Below are 20,282 nucleotides of genomic sequence, written 5' to 3'. Positions count from 1 at the left end.
TACAATTTTTTTTGGAAATCCAGGCTAAGAGATATCAGGTGCAGAACTGAATTCCCTATACCGCGTGACCTTGCAGGAACTGCCTTATCTCTCCGTGCCTTGCTTTCCTACCCTGTGAGTCAGGGGAATCGGGGCGGGAGAACAAAGCCAGGTAGAAAAGGCGAACGTGGTGCCTAGGAAAATAGAGAGGGTCACAGAAACTCAGTGCTGACCTCGTTTTCTCTTCTGAAAGACGGCACCTAGCGTGGTACAAAGGGATACACTGCCCTTTCTCCATTTCGGAGTGGTGAGGAAACTTCCAGACGCACGAACCGCCGCTCACCGTGAAACAGCTCCGAAAGTCTGGAGTAAGGAAGACGGGACGCGTTACCCAGGGGCGTAGTCTCTGGGTCCGGCTGGCGCAGCATGGGGCGGTCCAGTCGTGCAGGGGCGGAGTCAGGGCCGTCCTCAGCAGGCCCCGCCCTCGGACGGGCGCCTGGGAGCCTGTCTCGCCTCCCAGGGCTGGGCGTGTCCCTGTGGGCGCACGCGCGCGCGCGCGCGCGGCATACTGGGAAAGCGCCCGCGCGCCGGCCATTTTGTCTTATCGACTCCTCTGTAGCGGAGGCTTTGCGGCCTGTGAGCGGGCCGAGGAGATTGGCGACGGTGTCGCCGGCGTTTTCTTTGGCGGGTGCCAGGGCTGGTGGGAGCAGCCGCCCGAGGAAAGCACCATGATTTCGGCCGCGCAATTGTTGGATGAGTTAATGGGCCGGGACCGAAACCTCGCCCCGGACGAGAAGCGCAGCAACGTGCGGTGGGACCACGAGAGCGTAAGTCCCGCAGGCCTTGGGTTTGTGCCCGGTAGCTGTGGGGGAGGGGAGTGGCGCGGCTTGGGCCCGCCAGGCCCGAGTGGCAGTTGGGGGCCGGGGCCGCACCGGGTTTGGCAGTCTGACCTGGGTGGAGGGAGGGAGCCGGGACCGCGGCCCGGGAGGGAGGAGATGCAGGATACAGGGATAAGGGACAATTTGTTTTTGTTTGGGCATCGAGGAAATCAAAGAGGGCCTTGGCGAGAACTGAAAAGCACCTTCAGGAGGCAGGGAAAGGAGGGAGCGGGAGTATGTTATCTATTTAGAGGCTCCAGAGTTTTCACCTCATTATAAAATAGGGAAAAGGGCAAATTGTCCCGTTAATTTGGATTGAGCGTCGTATTTAGACGGAAATTTTCTGGTCAGGGTTAGTTGTAAAAACTGCAGCATATTTCAGTAATGGTTTAATTTCGGCGCGTATTATATGGAGAAATAAATTTTAAAAGCGGTTTTAAGTTGGTAGGGTTTACCATGATGCTTTACAAATATGGTTTAATAGCAGTACCTCCAGTAAAGCCTTCGTGTAGATGATTATAAAGGCTTTTTCTTTCATGTAAAACTGATGTGATCGTCTTTAACTTAATGAGTAAGGGTAAATATTATATTCCCAGTTTCACAGATGTGACTTGAGAGGCTCAGTCTCCTGGCAAGTTAAATGGCAAGGCTAAACCTAACCTTTGTAGCTGTGTTCACTTTCCAGTTTTATACAGTTGGTTCTCTGCAGATACCATAATGTATTGCACGTGTTTTGAATCTTGCAGTGTGAGGTTTGTTTTACGTCTTGCCTAAACAGATGTAGAATTTAATTTTATTTGGTTTGCGGTTATAATCAACATAATTTAAAAGCAGTTGCTAATCGGAATATGAAAGAACACCTAAATACGCTTTTTCAAAAAAGTTGCTAACCCTTTTTAAACATGATTTGGTTGGAGTAAAATTTGTGTTTCGCAGTGTAGGAGAACAAGTTGGTGCTAGATGAGCCCTTTTAGTAACTGAAAAAGTTGTATTGGGTGGTACCTGATTCCAAAATAGTATCAAGTATTAATGGTAGAATTCATTGGGGTCAAATTCACACATTTATTAACCTGGAAACTTTGAAGTTTTCTGTTGTGGTTTTTTTTTCTTTCCGACATTTGGCTTTTTTCTCTCCTTGTCAAAACGGGAGACGGAGCTTTTTTTGCTTGTCTTGACTCTTTCCTTTTCTAAGCATTTGTTAGTGAAGTTACTTCTAAGTCACTTTTTCTTTTACCACTTAGTAATCTTTCCATCTACGCTTTGCAAAAAATAAAAGAACGTTATGATTCAGTTGAAGTGCAAATAGGACATTTATCTACTTTGAATTGAATAGAAAATTGCTTTTGATTGCCTCCTTATCAACGGGAACAGCCTGTGTCTGTGCTTCCTTGGTCTTGAACACGTGTGAAGAAACTTTGCTTTCTGGTCGTATTTTATTGCGACATTGCATTATATGTGATGGGTTTATAACATTAGCAGTGAGGCACTCAGAATAGCAACTCGGGTTTTATGTCATCTTAGCTATGATAAATCTGCTTTCCTTTCAGTTTTAGTGCTTTTCATTGATTGAAACTTTCACTGCTTGTCACCAAAATTTTTTTATGGCTTTAATGACAGATTGCACTTCATTCTAGATTCAGGCATTTGAAAAAGTCAGTTACTGGTATTTCAGATGCATGTCCGCAGGGAAAAGGTTGGTGCTGACCAGGAACAAAGCGCATGGCCTCTTCTGAATAAATTGGAATTACTCTTATGATATACTGAAACTGGGAAGAGCATAGCATCACTTCCGGGTCATTTGTATATTCATATGCCGTTGGCTGTTAGTGCTAAAATCCTGGAGGAATGGACAAACCAAGCATATAGAGTAAGGATTTCACCCTCACTGTAACATGATATTTCAAAATATTTTTGCATTCTTATTCTATCTGGAAATTTTTCTTTGTTACTCTTGCCCTAGATGGGAAAAGCCTTTTGGTTGGGTGGGGTTGTTTTGTTTAACAAGTGGAATGGAAACTTTACCTTAGTGTTGAAAGTATTTCCTAGAAGTCTGTATCTGACTGACCTCTGGAATTTGTTTTAAATACAAATTTCTGTACCTCACCTCACAGAGATTCTGATTCTGTAGGTCTGGGGGAAGGCCCCAGAAATCTGCACTTTTTTTTAATGGCCTCATGTATTCGATAACTAGTGAACTGCTTTCTTACCACTCCTGGGTTTTTTATTATGAGTAGCACTTGTGGAAATTTGTTTTTAACAGAAGGATGCTTCTGTGATGCAAATTATCGACCTTCCATTTATTTGTCAGGAAGTATATGTAACCTCTATCAAGGTTGTATCTTGGAAAGTGCTTTTACTCTGGGGTTAGTGCTCTACAGGCGTTTCCAGTTTGTAGACCCTTCCTCTGGATCTGAGAGAAAGTAGCTTTCAGAGAGTCAAGTCAGCTTTAATGCTGCTCCAAGGATTCATTGACACATCCTCCTGCTTCGCTTACTAATATTTTATACTTCTTTGAGATTATTAGTATTTTTGGATTAAACACTTTGCTTTCTTTATCCAAGTAAAATACTATGTAGCAGCAACAATGAAGAAAGCATATGATTTTAACTGCTTGTGTGAACATCTTTCAGTTAGTGTCCACAGGGCAAGATTTTAGTGTTTATGCTAGAGTATCCTTCAAATTATGAGTGGTTTAGATTTTAGGGAATTGTAATGTCTGGTCTGGAGCTGTTATTGCTATTTATATAGTCGTAATTTTGTATTTATGTTGAGGTTTTTACATTGTGGATCTCAGTCCAAAAGTGAAATTAACTGTTGACTTACTCAGATTCTAATATCTAAAATGAGATTCCTTGTATGCTCTCTATTCAGTGAATGTTTAATAATTTATGAAGGGAATTGAACTAGATGTTTTTACGTGAAATCTTCAGAATGCTAACAAATACTGTCATTGACACTTGAAAGTTTAGAGAAGGAAGCAGTTAAGGCTTCTATCCACATTTTTTACTTGTGAACTTCTTTTTTTCTATCTAAGCGGATTCAGAATTTGGAAAGGAAAATTGGAAGCAAAGAAATTTAGTCATTACAGTGCATAACATCTGTTTCAAGTATTTTACTAGATAATTTCAATACCAGTATGTGCTTTCTGTCAGACGCATAGGAATTTCTTGCTTTAACTTCAGTTCCTGGTAAGAGTTGGGCTTCTCAGAATTGCCAGCAGTCTGTGTTTGTGTGTGTGTAACTGCTGTTTGCTTTTTCTCTCCAAAACATACACAAGTAGAGTGAATAGTGTAATGAAGTCCCCATACACCACATGAAATAAATTAACATGTGGCCAGTATTATTTCCTCTTTATGCCCTACTGCTTCCATTAATTTGTAGCAGTTCTGTCATTCCAACCTTAAAGACATATCTATCTAAAATGTAAGGACTTTGGGAAAAAATGTTGCCACACTGATAATATTATAATAACCCTGAAAATGTTAAACTGTTAACTTAATTATGTGATTGCTTTAGGGAAAAATGTGTGCCCATGTATATATGTGTGTGTATGTAATTTTATATACACATACTTAGATTTAATATCTTCACAAGGGGAGAAAGTAGCTTAATGTAGTTGTAGTCCTTGTTTGTTTTGATGGGGGGCATGTAGCTAGATGGGCAAGAATCTGGTTTTGAATGGTTTTTATAAGCCTTGTTAAAAGTTTGGACTAAATTACATTGGCAAAGAATAGAAGGCTTCTAAGCAAGAGAGAGAGAGAGGTTTGGTGTCTGGCTGCTGTGGAAAATCAAAATTTTACTGAAAGTTTGTGTAGGCAATAGTGATCATGACTGCAGTGGTATATGTAATAAAAGGCGTGGAAATGAACAACGAATGTGATCATGGTACAGCTGAAACAAAACAATAGATGTTATGAGGGATTGAATTACAAAATAATAATTACAAGTTTTTCTCTGAGCGTTTGTCTTTTTTAAACAAGATGAATTCAACTTTTGGCTAAAACATTTGCTTTTAGCCTTTTGTAGTAAGAATTAAACTTAATGGTGGATGTGCTAAGACTACAGAGTGAACTTTTTTTTTTTTAACTATTAAAATTTCCAGGTATTCCTGAATTCTAGGTGAAAAAATGTTAATGATAGTTGAAGTAGAAGTCCCTGTCATCAGATACCAGACTGACTCTTGCCAAGATGATGAATTTTAAGTGCCAGTATTTAGGTAATCAAACATTGAGTTAAATGCATTATCTTTGACTTGTTTATGCAAGTTGTTATCTAGTGAAACTAAGTTCCTATTCAAGGTTGTTGGTAATTTAAGATACCAAAGGAAGCTCTTTAAGGCGTCCATTAAATTTTAGCTGGGGACCTATATTTGCTGGTGTATGTGTTTATATGTGATTTAATTATTTGAAGGCTTTACTACTTGTAAATAATAAATAGGTGGCCTTGTTAAGGAAAAACGAGGTATTCAACCGATTTTGGGAAAGTATTTTAACAAAAATAATGCAGGCAGCATTGAACACATTTGATTAGCTCACGGAAGAATTACATGGTCTGTTGTATTCAAGTCGGTATAGAAAGACATAAATCAATAAGATATTCTTATTATACTTTTGTGATTGGAAGTGGTGGTCTAAACTGATGTCCAGAATTGATAGTGCCTTGAGAATACAAATGCTAAAAAGGGGGGGGGTCTGGTTTTTTTATTTATTATTACCCAATTCTTATTGTAATCACTTGTCGAATATAATTTAATATATCACAATTTTTATACAAGCATTGTTTTCCTGAAGTTGCTCATTCCATATTTTTCAGAATACTCGAATTTCATATCTTCTTTGTATCTGGATAGATTACCTACCAATGCTGATGGTTTAATCCATATTTTTTTTTTGGTATCATTAATCTACAATTAATGAGGAACATTATGTTTTACTAGACTCCCCCCATCACCAAGTCCCCCCCACAAACCCCATTACAATCACTGTCTATCAGCGTAGTAAGATGCTATAGAATCACTACTTGTCTTCTCTGTGTTGCACAGCCCTCCCGTGCACCCCCCCGACACATTGTACATGCTAATCGTAATGCCCCCTTTCTTCCCCCACCCCCCCATCCCTCCCTTCCCACCCATCCTCCCCAGTCCCTTTCCCTTTGGTAACTGTTAGTCCATTCTTGGGTTCTGTGAGTCTGCTGCTGTTTTTGTTCCTTCAGTTTTTTCTTTCTTCTTAATGCTCCACAGATGAGTGAAATCATTTGATACTTGTCTTTCTCCACCTGGCTTATTTCACTGAACATAATACCCTCTAGCTCCGTCCATGTTGTTGCAAATGGTAGGATTTGTTTTCTTCTTATGACTGAATAGTATTCCATTGTGTATATGTGCTACATCTTCTTTATCCATTCATCTACTGATGGACACTTAGGTTGCTTCCATTTCTTGGCTATTCTAAATAGTGTTGTGATAGACATAGGGGTGCATCTGTCTTTTTGAAACTGGGCTGCTGCATTCTTAGGGTAAATTCCTAGGCGTGGAATTCCTGAGTCAAATGGTATTTCTATTTTTGAGTTTTTTTGAGGAACCTCCATACTTCTTTCCACAAAGGTTGAATGAATTTCCATTCCCACCAGCAGTGTAGGAGGGTTCCCCTTTCTCCACATCCTCGCCAACGTTGGTTGTTGTTTGTCTTTTGGATTTTGGCCATCCTAACTGGTGTGAGGTGATATCTCATTGTGGTTTTAATTTACATTTCTCTGATGACTAGCGATGTGGAGCATTTTGTCATGTGTCTATTGGCCATCTGAATTTCTTTGGAGAACTGTCTGTTCAGCTCCTCTGCCCATTTTTTAATTGGCTCATTTGCTTTTTGTTTGTTGAGGTGCGTGAGTTTTTTGTATATTTTGGATGTCAACCCCTTATCGGATATGTCATTTATGAATATATTCTCCCATACTGTAGGATGCCTTTTTGTTCTGATGGTGTCCTTTGCTGTACAGAAGCTTTTTAGATTGATATAGTCCCACTTGTTCATTTTTGCTTTTGTTTCCCTTGCCCGTGGAGATATGTTCATGAAGAAGTTGCTCATGTTTTTATTCAAGAGAGTTTTGCCTATATTGTCTTCTAAGAGTTTTATGGTTTCATGACTTACATTCAGGTCTTTGATCCATTTCGAGTTTACTTTTGTGTATGAAGTTAGACAATGATCCGGTTTCATTCTCTTACATGTAGCTGTCCAGTTTTGCCAACACCAGCTGTTGAAGAGGCTTTCATTTCCCCGTTGTATATCCATAGCTCCTTTATCATATATTAATTGACCACGTATGCTTGCTTTAATATCTGGACTCTATTCTGTTCTTGTGCCAGTACCAAATTATCTTGATTACTCTGGCTTTGTACTTACAGAGCTTGAAGTTGGGAAGCGAGATCCCCCCTGCTTTATTCTTCCTTCTCAGGATTGCTTTGTCTATTTGGGGTCTTTTGTGGTTCCATGTGAATTTTAGAACTATTTGTTCCAGTTTGTTGAAGGATGCTGTTGGTATTTTGATAGGGATTGCATTGAATCTGTAGATTGCTTTAGGAAGGATGGCCATTTTGACAATCTTAATTCTTCCTACTCAAGAGCATGGGATGAATTCCCATTTATTATTGTCCTCTGTCAGAGGATCTCTTAAGCAAAAATACTAAACCAGATTGTTTTAAGTGAGTGTTGTTTGTAATTTAGACAGTGATCCTCAAATCCTAATCTATAAATTGGTTATGTTCTTTAGAAAAGTTAGAATGATAAGAACATTGGTTTTTTGTCCTTTTTGAAATAATTATTCTTTCGGAGGCCCTTCCCATGTTGTTCAGGGTGGGGATCCTCAGAGCAGTGATTAGAAAAAAGTAGGCACTTGAAAATAGCTGTTAACTCTGTCAGCCCTGCACATCTTTTACTGAAATCCAGGAGTCCAAAAGTCACTAATTTACGTAGTATGGTTTAACAAATGAAATTGCTTTAATGCTTACTTAGTTGAAAGGTGAGGATCAAGAAATGAGGAAATAGTTATTGGATACCCTTTTCCAGCATAGTTTTAAGACTGGAAACCAGTCTTTAAAAAATCTCTATTTTAAAAAGTTAAGTACCTTTATTTTTCTTTACTAGGTCTGTAAATATTATCTCTGTGGTTTTTGTCCTGCGGAATTGTTCACAAACACTCGTTCTGATCTTGGTAAGTGAATTTTCTATGTAACTTTTACCAAATTTATGTTTGAAAAATAAACTAGTACTTTATAATTCTATAAGGTTTCCTCTTAATGGTTTGTTGATAAAGTAATTTCTTTCCTGGCTTAGGTTTTTTACTATATTAATAAGTGCCAGTCAAGCTGAAAAAACACGGTGGCTTAACGTACACATGTATTGCTACTTTTTCCTGAAACCCCTCCACTAAAATGAAAAATTTAAATTAATGGAAGAGGAGATAACATTAGAAATGTCAACGCATTTGGAAAACAAGTGGTTGGAAGAGTAGCAGCAGACTAAACAGAGCAGAGAAACCTTTGCCCTAAACACTCACATAAGGAGACAAGCCAGTGTTTGATGAGCAGAACCCGGGAGAGGCTCAGGATTTGGAGGCAGCAGGTATATAGGAGGCAGACTTGAGTCATGGGGCGGAAAGTGATAGATTGGTCTAGTTCAGGGTTTCTCAGCCTTGGCATTTGACATTTTGAGCTGGATAATTCTGTTGTGGTTGCTGTCCTGTGCATTGTAGGGTGTTTAACTGCATCCCTGGCCTCTGCCCTCTGGATGCCAGCAGCACCCTTCCCAGATGTGACAACAAAAAATGTCACCAGGCACTGCTAGATGTCCTCAGGGGGCAAAGTTACTCCCTACCGAGAGTGACTAGTCTAGTGGTTAAGACCTGTGCATTTGGTGAGTCTACTCCCACCACCTAGGAGACTAGGTGATTTTCTGGAGAAATTAGGCTAAAGAGCCTAGTTCATCTGAACTACAAAATGAAAAAAAAAAAAAAACCCTCAAAAAACATCATTTTCTTTTCCCAAGGATGGTATATAACTAGTATCATTCTAGAAACAAAGATGTTAGTGAATTAAAAATGCTTTCTCTAGAGCATTAGGTGGGAGCACATTAGGGCTGGATGAGTCTAGCTGTTGGGATTCCAAACACATCACAGGGCAGTAATGAGTAAAAATGAGACTGTAAGAGAGATAAAACAAGACTATATTCTTAATAGTGGGGTTTTCCCATTCCCTTCCTCTGCCCTGTTCCTAGAAGGATACAGCCAGATGTTTTTCCCCAGGCAGAAGAGAAGAGGATTCTTTAGAGAAAGTGAACAGTTCCTGAGAAGTGATCTACAGGTACTGACCCTTGGGGAATCTCCTAAAAGAAAGTCTTTCTACCTGATTTTCCTGTGGTAAAGCCCATTAGCTGACAAACCCTGCAGTGCATACCAGCTTCCAGTCAGATTTTGGAAATGTTTTGCCAGTTCAGGCACACCAGTCAGATATTTGAAGAAAACCTTCAACATGAAAGATCAACCAAAAAACCAATGGAAAGAAAGAATTAAGTGGAATTAGATAATGGGGAAAGCAGAGGAAAATTTTTTTTCATGTTGACTGAATCTTCAGGGAAATAAGAGAGAAGATATCAGGAAGAATAGGATGCTGTATAAAAAGGGGACTCTTGAAAAACCAAAAATAGTTCTTGGAAATTGGAACTGGAGAAATCTGAAGTAAAATCAGTAGAAGGGTTTGAAAATAAATAAATTTGCTGGAATGTTGGATAATAGGATAGAAAACATTAAAATCTGAAAAAATTGTATCAGTCCAATGCTGTGATAGTTGATTAAGAGTTTTAGATAGAGAAAACGGGGGGGTCGGGGGAGCAATTAAAAATTTTGCAGTAGTGAATGATGTTAGTCCCCTAGATTGAGTGGGTCCTTCAAGTGCTTAGCACAGTGAATGAAAAAGGATCAACCAAGGCACACCACTGAGATTTCAGAATCAGGAGTAGGGGGGGTACACAGGATGAATCAGAATGGCCTCAGATTTGTCAGTAACAATGCTGAAGCTTGAAGGCATTGGAGAAATACCGTCAGGATTCTGAGTGAAATACATTTTTACTTAGGCTAGCTATGTAGCTACACATCAAAGTATGAAGGTGAAAAAGACCTATTTAGAGATGCAAGGTCTCAGCAAATTTATCTCCCATCAATCTTTTCTCTGAAAGCTCCACCAGCACATGGGCATAACAAGGAGAGAAACATGTAAACTGTGTCCAGTTCAGTCCAGAAAACGAATTTTTCTCAGGATAACAACTCTGTAAAGTGAGCTTAGAAAATAAGCAGGACAGAAAGCTCATGGAAGAAAATGAAGCTGATTGATGTATTTTGAATCTTGAGGGAAGATAATACTGAGATAGTTTCTGTAGCTGAGTGGAAGTATTTGAGAAGAATTTATAAATAGATACATGGAAGACCAAATTCCAACAGAAGTGCCATCATAATGCATCTTTTGTTCTGCTTAGCTGTCAGTAGTATTTGAGTAGTCACAGTATAAAAGCAATGTTTTTTGATGTCTTAGATAACCAAGAAAAAGCAGTTTAGAAATAGAGGAGTAAATTCCAGAAGAAAAAGCTAAAAGGGTAAAAATTGGCGGCTTTTCTGGAGTTAGGAAGGGGTAGGACTAGGGTGCTAGTCTTGAACAGTTAACTCTTGAACAACATGGGTTTGAACTCCACTGATAACACAGATTTTTCCAATAAATATATTGAAAATTTTGAAGATTTTTGACAATTTGAAAAAAATTCTTCTAACTTCCTTATTGTAAAAATGCAATATGTAATACATAAAACATAAAGCATTTTTTCAGCTTTATTATTGATAGGGCTTCGATTAACAGGCTACATTAGTAATGTTTTGGGGAGTTAAAGAGGTAGATTTCTGACTTTATGTAGAATTGGCACCGCAGCCCCCTGAAGGATCAACTGACTGTACCGTATGACTTCATGTGCAAACTCAAAAGTAATAAAATGTCAGTGATGGTTCAGACCAGTGGTCTGCCCTTAACAGTTTTTTTCTCCAGTGGCAATAGAAACAATTTTTTTCTTCCTCCTCCCTCTTCTATTTCCTTTTATACCATGTAGTTGTTTTCCATTATACTGATCTTGAAGACTAAGGGGAACAATTTTGTGTGCTTTCTTGAGCATGTTGCTTCATGATTCATTAGGCTCAATTTAGGTGTCTGCAGACTACTAAGTGATAAAATGGATCTTTTTTCCTTTTTTAGAAATGTCTTCCCTTTGGCAAGAGAAAAGGTTAATGTCTGTCAAATTAAACATTCATATTTTTCTCTCTTTAAAATTTCAGGACCATGTGAAAAAATACATGATGAAAATCTACGAAAGCAGTAAGTTGTTATATTTCGGTGGTGTCTTTGCCCCTCTAGTTATTATTGGGTTCAAAGAGGGCAAGGATTGAAGAAATAATTAGAGTTAATATAAAATGAATGTCTAATAGAGGTCCTCTTCATTAGCTGTGGGTGATAGAAATTCATATAGCTTTCGTAATGATTTTGTTAACCTCCATATGAGTGCATGTCAAGCATAAAGCCTAAGCTTTTTTTCTCTACCACATTTGTTTTCTAATAGTCCCAGTTTTATACATGAGACTTGTCCTGGTATAGTCACAGATCCGTATAGTGGTATAGCTGGTATCCAAGCGCCAAGATTTATTTGCCTGATTATGAAATCTGTGCTCTTTAACCAAACATAATGGTAACTACAGTTGACTCTCGAACAATGCAGGAGTTAGGGGTGCCAACCCCTTGCACAGTCAAAAATCTGCCTATGACTTTTTAAAAAATTCTTTCAACTTTATGATGTTATGAATTAATACAGGACTGCCTGTAACTTAAAAAAATTATTTTAAATAAAGTATCATTGATATATGTAATCTTTTGTTGGTTTCAAATACACAACACAGTGGTTCAACATTTACCCATATTGTCAAGTCCTCATTACCTCCAGTATAGTCACTGTCCATCAACATAGTAAAGATGTTACAGAATCATTAACTGTATTTTCTGTGCTGTACTACCATCCTTGGGACCAACCTGTATTGTGATTACGAATTAATACTGTTTCCCTTAATCCCTCCCCCCACCTCCCACCCCTGCTACACACACACAATCTTCTCCAGCCCCTCCCCTTTCGTAACCAGTAGTCAGTCCCTTTTCCTTGGCTGTGAGCCTGCTGCTATTTTGTTCCTTCTGTTTTGAGTTGTTTTACACTCTGCAAATAAGTGAAATCATTTAGTATTTGTCTTTCTCCACCTGGCTTATTTCACTGTGCATAATACCCTCTAGATTCATCCATGTTGTTGCAAATGGGAGGATTTATTTTCTTTCCTTTTTTTAAATTTTTTAAAATCTGCCTATAACTTCTGACTTCCCCAAAACTTGACTACTAATAGCCTATTCTTGACTGGAAGCCTTAGAAATAGCATAAACAGTCAATTAACCCATACTGTGTATATTACAGGCATACTACTGAGATAGTGGTTTTTTGGTTCCAGACTACTGCAGTAAAACAAATACTGTGATACAGTGAGTCAGATGAATTTTTTGGTTTTCAAGTATATAAAAGTTACATTTACATTATATCATAGTCTATTAAGTGTGCAATAGCATTACTTCTAAAAAGAAGTATGTACCTTAATTTAAAAATACTGTATTGCTAAGAAATGCTAACCATCAGCTGAGCTTTCAGCAACTTGTACTCACTGATTACAGATCACCATAACAAATAGAATAATAATGAAAAAGTTTAGAATATGGTGAGAATTACCAAAATGTAACACAGAGACACTAAGTAAACAAATGCTGTTGGAAAAATGGTGCTGAGAGATTTGCTAAGCAGAGTTGCCACAATGTTCAATTTGTAAAAATCTCAATGTCTGCGAAGCACAATAAAGCAACATGCAATAAAACAAGGTATACGTATATATAACCTTATATGCTGTAGTCTTATGATAAGGAAGCTAGAGAAAAAAATGTTTTTTCAAACTATTGCAAAACTCCCCCAAGTTTTCCAGTATATTTATTGGGGGAAAAAATGCACAAGTCAGTGGATCTGTGTGGTTCAAACCCTCGTTGTTCAAGGGTCAAGTATACTGCCTTTCCTTTATCAGGATGAGGGACAGCTAGAAATTCACTTCATATACATGTGATTTACTCTTTTGCCTACATGCAAACCGTCTGTGAGGTTAGTTAAGATAGAAGATGTATGTTGCAGTAGATAAAATTTGGGAAGAAAGTAATGCTTGTGTATTTTTATTTTTATCAGGTATGAGAAGAGTTCCCGATTTATGAAAGTCGGCTACGAGAGAGATTTTCTGCGATATTTACAGAGCTTACTTGCAGAAGTAGAACGTAGAATTAGACGAGGCCACGCTCGTTTGGCATTATCTCAAAACCAGCAGTCCTCTGGGGTGAGTGTAATTAATTTACAGTCTTTGTAAAGTGTCCTTGTTCTCTGGAGACCCAGAGACCTCTCTGGTATTGCAGCTTGTGTTCAAATTCATTCATTATATTGTGTTCTTTTAGAATGACACAAAATTTAAAAGGCATTCATTTTTTTGATACTAATAAATAATAATGAATGTTAGTCATACAAAAATCTCAGTAACTGACAAATACATAATTGACTAACAGATTGAGTTACCATCATTGATTCAACATTTTAATAATACAAATACTGTGTACCATGTGAGAGCTGAATATTAATCTTTGTTTTTTAGTTGTTGATAATACATGTTGTTTTCTTTAATAGGCAGCTGGCCCAACGGGAAAAAATGAAGAAAAAATTCAGGTTCTAACAGATAAAATTGATGTACTCCTGCAGCAGGTGAGAATTGGGTGCATTAATGTCAGAAAATACTTGAAATAGACACCTAACCAAAGAAGATTGAAGGATGGCAAATAAATATATATAAAAGTGGTCAATGTTTTTAGACTTTAGGGAAGTACTTAAAACCAAGTGAGGTACTTAATGTGTACCTGTTTAGAATGGCTAAAATTAAAAAGACTGACCATACCAACTGTTAGTGAAGATGTGGGCAAACTGAAACTATCACACACTCTTGGAATGTGAAATGGTGCAACCATGCAAACACTTTGGAAGAGAATGTTTCTTAAAAAGTTAAAAGGTACACCATGCCATTCTACTCCTAGATGGCTGCCTAAGAGAGATGAAAATACTTGTTTATCCAAAGAGTTGTATACCAGTGTTCATAGAAACCTTATTCATTTATAATAAGTTAAAAACCTTGAACTGGAAACAACTCACATGTTTATCAGGTGAATGGATAAACATATTGTGATGTGTCGTCCATGGAATACTATAGGAATAAAGTAGAAATTAACTACATGTAACACTATGGATGAATATTAAGATAATGAGGCTGATTAAAAGAAGCCAGACCAAAAAAGGAATGAAAAGTGCATGTTTCCATTTATATAAAATTCTAGAAAATGCAAACTAATTTATAGTGACACAAAGGATATCAGTGGTTGCAGGGGGAGGTGTACTTAGGAGGAGGCATGAGGAAACTTCTGGGGTAATGGGTGTATGTTCATTATCTAGATGATGGTGTTGGTTTCATTGGTGTGAAAACTTAATCAAATTGTCCCTTAAAAATTCAGTGTATTGCATGTCAAGTATACTTTATTAATCCTGTAAAAAATCAAAAGGGTAAATTAAACCTGGAGGCTTCAGTAAATAAACCAAACAAAAAGACACAAACCAACCACTAAACGCTAACAAAGCTTGGGGTAAAAAAGAAAAATAATTGGATAGTTTGGTTGGAAGTCGTTAACTGTGTTTTGTTTTAATCCCCTTTAGATTGAAGAATTAGGATCTGAAGGCAAAGTAGAAGAAGCCCAGGGAATGATGAAATTAGTTGAACAGTTAAAAGAAGAGAGAGAGTTGCTTAGATCTACAACCTCGGTGAGTAGCAGCCTTGTTTTGATTTTCCAAGGCTGTTAACCAAATTGGTAGGACCTGCAGGCATACCTCATTTTATTATCCTTCAGAGATAGGCAGTTTTTTCACGTTGAAGGTTTGTGACAATCTTGTGACTAGCAAATTTACTGGTGGAATTTTCCCAGCAGCGTTTGCTCACTTTGTGACCGTCATATTTTGGTAATTCTCAAAATATTTAAAACTTCATTGTTGTTATGTTTGTTATAGATAGTGATCTGTAATAAGTAGTTCATTGATCAGTGACTTGCTGAAAGCTCAGATGATTAGCATTTTTTAGCAACATAGTATTTTTTTAAGTATATGTACTTTTTTAAGATAAAATGCTATTGCATGCTTAATATACTACAGTATAGTATAAACACAACTTTAATATGCACTGGGAAACCAGAAATTTGACTCACTTCATTACAGTGTTTGCTTTATTAAAGGGGTTGGTTAGAACCAAACTTGCAATATTTTTTTAGGTATACCTGTGTTCCTATTTTAGAACCCTTGTAAATGACTTTTAATACCCTAAATTGAGAGCCAGTGAACTTTATCTTAAAGGTCCATATGGTAAATATTTAGTTTGCAGGCCACTAGGTCCCCTAATGCTTTTCCTTTATGTTATGAAAAGCTTTTCCTTTATGTTATGAAAGCAGCTTTTGACAATATATAAACAGGTGGGTGTGGCTGTGTTCCAGTAAAATTTTATTTATAAAACCAGGCCTATATAGCTGCTGGGTTGCCAACTCCTGCCTTAGATCATAAGCACTTATTTGGGCCTGGGTTTTACTTATTTCTTGTTACAATAAATTACTCAGTATATATTTACCTTAGTTCAAAATCGATTTATTCTAAAAAGTGTGTTTTTGTTAACTACTTTAGTTAGAGAATATAACACATGTTTTGGTCATCGGTTCCTAAATAGTGAACAGAATATGTACAGATTATGCTCAAGAAGTCAGTTCCTTAATGATTCTGATAAATATTTTTAATATGGAGTCCACACATTTAGCCTGTTGACTAATAACTGACTTGCCATTTCAGACAATTGAAAGTTTTGCTGCCCAAGAAAAACAAATGGAAGTCTGTGAAGTGTGTGGAGCCTTTCTGATAGTAGGAGATGCCCAGTCCCGGGTAGATGACCATTTGATGGGAAAACAGCACATGGGCTATGCCAAAATTAAAGCTACTGTAGAAGAATTAAAAGTAAGTGTTCTTCCAAACATACACTTTAGCTATAGCTAATACTATATTTTAATATAGCTATAAATAGATCACATAGAGAATTAAACCTTGGTATTTTGCTGATGTGTAGTGTTTGAAGTCATGATAATCCTTGTAAAATTTTGCTATTCATTAGGGATTACCAAAGCACTGTATTTTCTTCATTCTTCAGTGCAAGGAATTTGGGATAAAGAATTTTGTCAGATTTTGGTATCTTGTGTACATACGTGGTGTTGGAATTTCTACATTTCCCTTTTAGGGCATCAAATTCTGTAAGTCGGTTTACAGATGCTTCACATTAGGTAACCATTGTTTGACACTGTTTTTAAGGTTACAGTTCTATAAAAATCAAACTTGGTGTCCTTAGGAAAGGTTAAGAAAAAGAACCGAAGAACCTGATCGTGACGAGCGTTTAAAAAAGGAGAAGCAAGAACGAGAAGAAAGAGAAAAAGAGCGGGAGAGAGAAAGGGAAGAAAGAGAAAGGAAAAGACGAAGAGAAGAGGAAGAAAGAGAAAAAGAAAGGGCCCGAGACAGAGAGAGAAGAAAGAGAAGTCGTTCACGAAGTAGGCACTCAAGCCGAACTTCTGACCGAAGATGCAGCAGGTCTCGGGACCACAAAAGATCACGAAGTAGAGAAAGGCGGAGAAGCAGGTATATAGAACCCGTAAGACAGCACCTAGTGAGTGCAGTAAACTAGGAAGCACTAGTGTTATTCCTTGGTACTTGGGAAGTTCTTTAATATCATGAAGCACTAGCATCAGTGAATGAGTCCATCTTCAAGGCAGCTTTGCTATTTCCTCACCAGTCTGAGGAGGTTTGATACAGTTTTAGAGGAAGTCAGTGTACCACACAGTCTCTCTTAAGTGCTTCTTCTCTTCTCATTAATTCTAAGATGACAGTTAAATTGTAAGTTATTTTGGGTAAGGCTACCTACTTCTTTTTTGCTTTGAAAAATGTCAAACATAACGTAAGAACGAAAATGTCATGTAATTAATTCTTTAAAAACATGGAATAATGTTACTGTTTTAATTAGTTATGATTGAAGAAGAATAGCCTTAGCAGAGTTCAGTGATAACTATCTTAGCAGTATTTGAAAAATTGAAGCTAGAGAGATTTGCAATAATTTTCACTTCTTAAGATCTCTATGTTATAGTAGATTTTATTCATTTGTCTTTTAAGGGTAGATTTTGCTTGATCTTGTTAATTATCCAACAGTATATAATTCTTCAAGGTAATACCAGCTGAAGTTGCTTTCCTTTTGTTTTAATTAAGAAGTAGAGACCGACGAAGAAGCAGAAGCCATGATCGATCAGAAAGAAAGCATAGATCTCGTAGTCGGGATCGTAGAAGATCAAAAAGCCGGGATCGAAAATCATATAAGCATAGGAGCAAAAGTCGGGACAGAGAACAAGATAGAAAATCCAAGGAGAAAGGTTAGTTTATGTGATAATTTAATTCATTTAGAGGCTGCTTTCACACTCGTCTCCTCATTCACTGCAGACATAGGCAGAGTTCCATTTCAGGCTATACCCCTTTTCACTTAAGATGAACTACATTCAAGTAGGAGACAGGCATTTCCCCTCTCCTGCTCTGATTTTTGAGAATGACAGTTTATCTGGTGTTTTCTTAAAATATGTTAAAACCACATCCTTCATTTGATAATCTCAAGGTTTATTTATCATCTAGATGCTTCCAAGTATTGCATTACCTTTTAGAGTTATTAGGCTATAGAATTTAATTTGGTTATTGGCAACTTTTTTTTTTAATCTGCAGTGTTTCATAATATGTCTTGCAGAGTAAACGTATGTTGTTGCCTTGGTCCCAACGTATAGCATTCATTTAACTCGGTGATTAACTTCTGAGTTCACAGAAGGTGAATGCCTCACATGTGTGTTGACCATGTTTTCTGTTGCAACAACATGCTCTTCCCTGTCTACTTTTCCTTGGTTTTCTGTGGCGTTCCAGTAACTGGTTCACTGTGCACTATTAATGTGCTTTTCCATTTTGTCTTTGGCATTTGTTCACAAGGGCATTCTCATCTTTTAACTTAGCCTTTATTGAATTGAAAGATACTTGTTTTAATCATTGGTGTCCTTCATTTTCTTCTGATTCTTTGAGTATTTTTCATTTTGTGTTGACTGCACTGTTATTCTTTGCATGGTTTTTAGGAATGAAAGAAAGGGCCTACTTCTAGTTTTCTTGGCTCTGCTTCTTCCATCTGTTCTGTGTCCATATCTGATCACTAGTTCATATGGTACTGTTTGAGTTTATTATACTGGACTTACAGGTAATACTCATTTATTTTCTTCTGTGGAACTGTTCAATGGTCTTTGTTTTTTGTGGGTTTTCTTGAGGGCGAGACTCCAGTTTTTGCTAGACTGAGTTAGAGAACTAGCAGCACAAACAGTGGGATTTTTTTCCCCTTTCTGGTCTCCTTTTATTTTTCCTTAACACACCATTTCAAAAATTTACATGTATTGGCTTTCTCTACAACATGGAGCAAATGGTAAAAAGTAGGAAATGGATGATTTTTAAAATACACTGTCCTGAGCTTTAGTATTTGCTATTTAAGTTCAGAAATTACTTCTGTGATTCAGAAGTCAATTTCTACATATATGAGTTAACTGATGTTACATTAGTTTTAGGAAAGTTTCACCCACCTTTTTGCAAGACTGTAATGTATTTGTCAGGTGAGGGGTCAACTCTTAAGAGCAAGATATGGATGTCAGAGATCAAATTAATCAGGAAAGCTCTTTGTTGTATCATCATTCATATCACTTAAATAGTTGGATTGGTTCTCAGGGAGAAAACCTAGCTAGCTTTCCTAACTGTCTTGGATCCAAGTTGAGCAGTAAAATGGCTTTGGCCTGACTAGAAACAGGTAATTTCTGGGTAGAGATAAAAGATGTCCCGAATTGCTTAGCTATAATCCTAATTGTAACGATGATATGATGGAATTTAATTAAACTTTTGTTTAAGTAATAAAAGCTGCATTGTGTTTAGATTATGAAAGAATAGGGATTTTCCTGGTGAGATATGTAGGAAGGAGAGAAGACTTGATTCAGAGAGAAGATTTGATTCAGAGAGAAAACTGTCAGGTCCATCTTGAAAGATTGAGTATGCCATTTTAGATTATCTTAAACCTTGAGATTTCATTAAGATTTACTGGCTTTTGAAAATGCCGTGTAGCCATTTAGGTGTCCCTTGTTATATAAGTGATTGAAGGCTTGAACTTTGAGGCCACATATGAGCAGGAGCAGGCATTTGATAATGGCAAGTGAGTAAGAGGGAGTTCACTACTCCAGGTGCTGTGATGGAAGCACTTCAGCTCCACAAATGCAAAGTGGTTTCTGACAGAGACTTATCCTCCTTACCACCAACTTAGGGTGCTCTCTTTGTCAAGAGAGTTTCGCTTTTTTAATCCATAGCCCTAAAATCCACTTTGTGGATATCCTTAGGACTATTAAGATCTACCATATTTACATAGGGCAGAAGATAAGATTATTGGACTGACTACTAGTCCTCTACGGGGCAACAAGACGACTCTTCCTCATTGAAGCTACCTGTGCACCGGAGAAGCCCATAAGGCACAAAGGGAGGACTTTCCCACAAGGTCAGTTAGAGCACCCTGTACTGGCACAGTTCTCACAAGTGGACAGACAAGACATGAAGCTGAAGCAAGTCTCTCAGTCAGTTACAATTCTCATTCTTTGAAACAGAGTGCTGCTGCTGCCCCTCCCTGTCCCCCATACCACGTTTTGTTGTCATTACCATTCCTTTTCCCAGTTATTTGATGTTTGTCTTAACAACTTGTCCAGAATTTCTGTAGAGGGGTCTTCTCTTAAAACATCTTTTTGTCGTGAACTACTCTGCCAGACCAGCTCTTCTTAGTGTTAAGGGGAAAAACCATTTTTCCAGAAAGTTTGTAGTTTGCTTTAACATTTTCTGTAGAACTCTTTTATTAGGCAATACTTGGAACTGAAAAGGCTAGAATATACTTGCTCCATGTTCTACTTTTTGCCTCTAGTCTAAGAAGGGTTTCACCATTGCAAAGACACAGTAAAACCAAGTTGAGATTTACTTTTTTCGTTCTTTATTTGCAGCTGAGTTGGATTTTAATTTCTCCTTTGGAAAAACAACTCCAAGATGGTATATAACTTAGCAAAGCACAAAAGTTCAG

The 20,282-nt window shown here is 37.6% G+C and overlaps 1 protein-coding gene across 12 annotated transcripts in view; it reads left to right on the top strand.

Moving 5' to 3' along the window:
• Nucleotides 1-564: 564 nt before the first annotated feature.
• Nucleotides 565-20,282, top strand: part of LUC7L3 (LUC7 like 3 pre-mRNA splicing factor) — a 26,062-nt gene continuing 6,344 nt past the window's right edge. For 4 of the 12 annotated variants that reach the window (XR_008997351.1, XM_036879589.2, XM_057501356.1 and 1 more), the window contains exons 1-9: nt 568-806; nt 7,997-8,063; nt 11,220-11,259; nt 13,196-13,340; nt 13,682-13,756; nt 14,753-14,857; nt 15,923-16,084; nt 16,470-16,753; nt 17,375-17,535. Coding sequence is in view for 8 of the 12 variants with exons in the window: in XM_036879589.2 (XP_036735484.1) it covers nt 708-806; nt 7,997-8,063; nt 11,220-11,259; nt 13,196-13,340; nt 13,682-13,756; nt 14,753-14,857; nt 15,923-16,084; nt 16,470-16,753; nt 17,375-17,535 (1,138 nt within the window). In the remaining 4 variants the exon portion in view is untranslated. Of the gene's footprint in view, nt 807-7,996; nt 8,064-9,124; nt 9,211-11,219; nt 11,260-13,195; nt 13,341-13,681; nt 13,757-14,752; nt 14,858-15,922; nt 16,085-16,469; nt 16,754-17,374; nt 17,536-19,589; nt 19,716-20,282 lie in introns of those variants that run through there. The other 8 variants (XR_008997352.1, XR_008997353.1, XM_036879592.2 and 5 more) reach the window with 6 other exon arrangements.

The sequence above is a fragment of the Manis pentadactyla genome, chromosome 4 (assembly GCF_030020395.1).
Source record: "Manis pentadactyla isolate mManPen7 chromosome 4, mManPen7.hap1, whole genome shotgun sequence".
Taxonomy (NCBI): Eukaryota; Metazoa; Chordata; class Mammalia; order Pholidota; family Manidae; genus Manis; species Manis pentadactyla.
The sequence above is the reverse complement of the archived record's forward strand: the minus strand, read 5'-3'. Positions and strand labels throughout refer to the sequence as shown.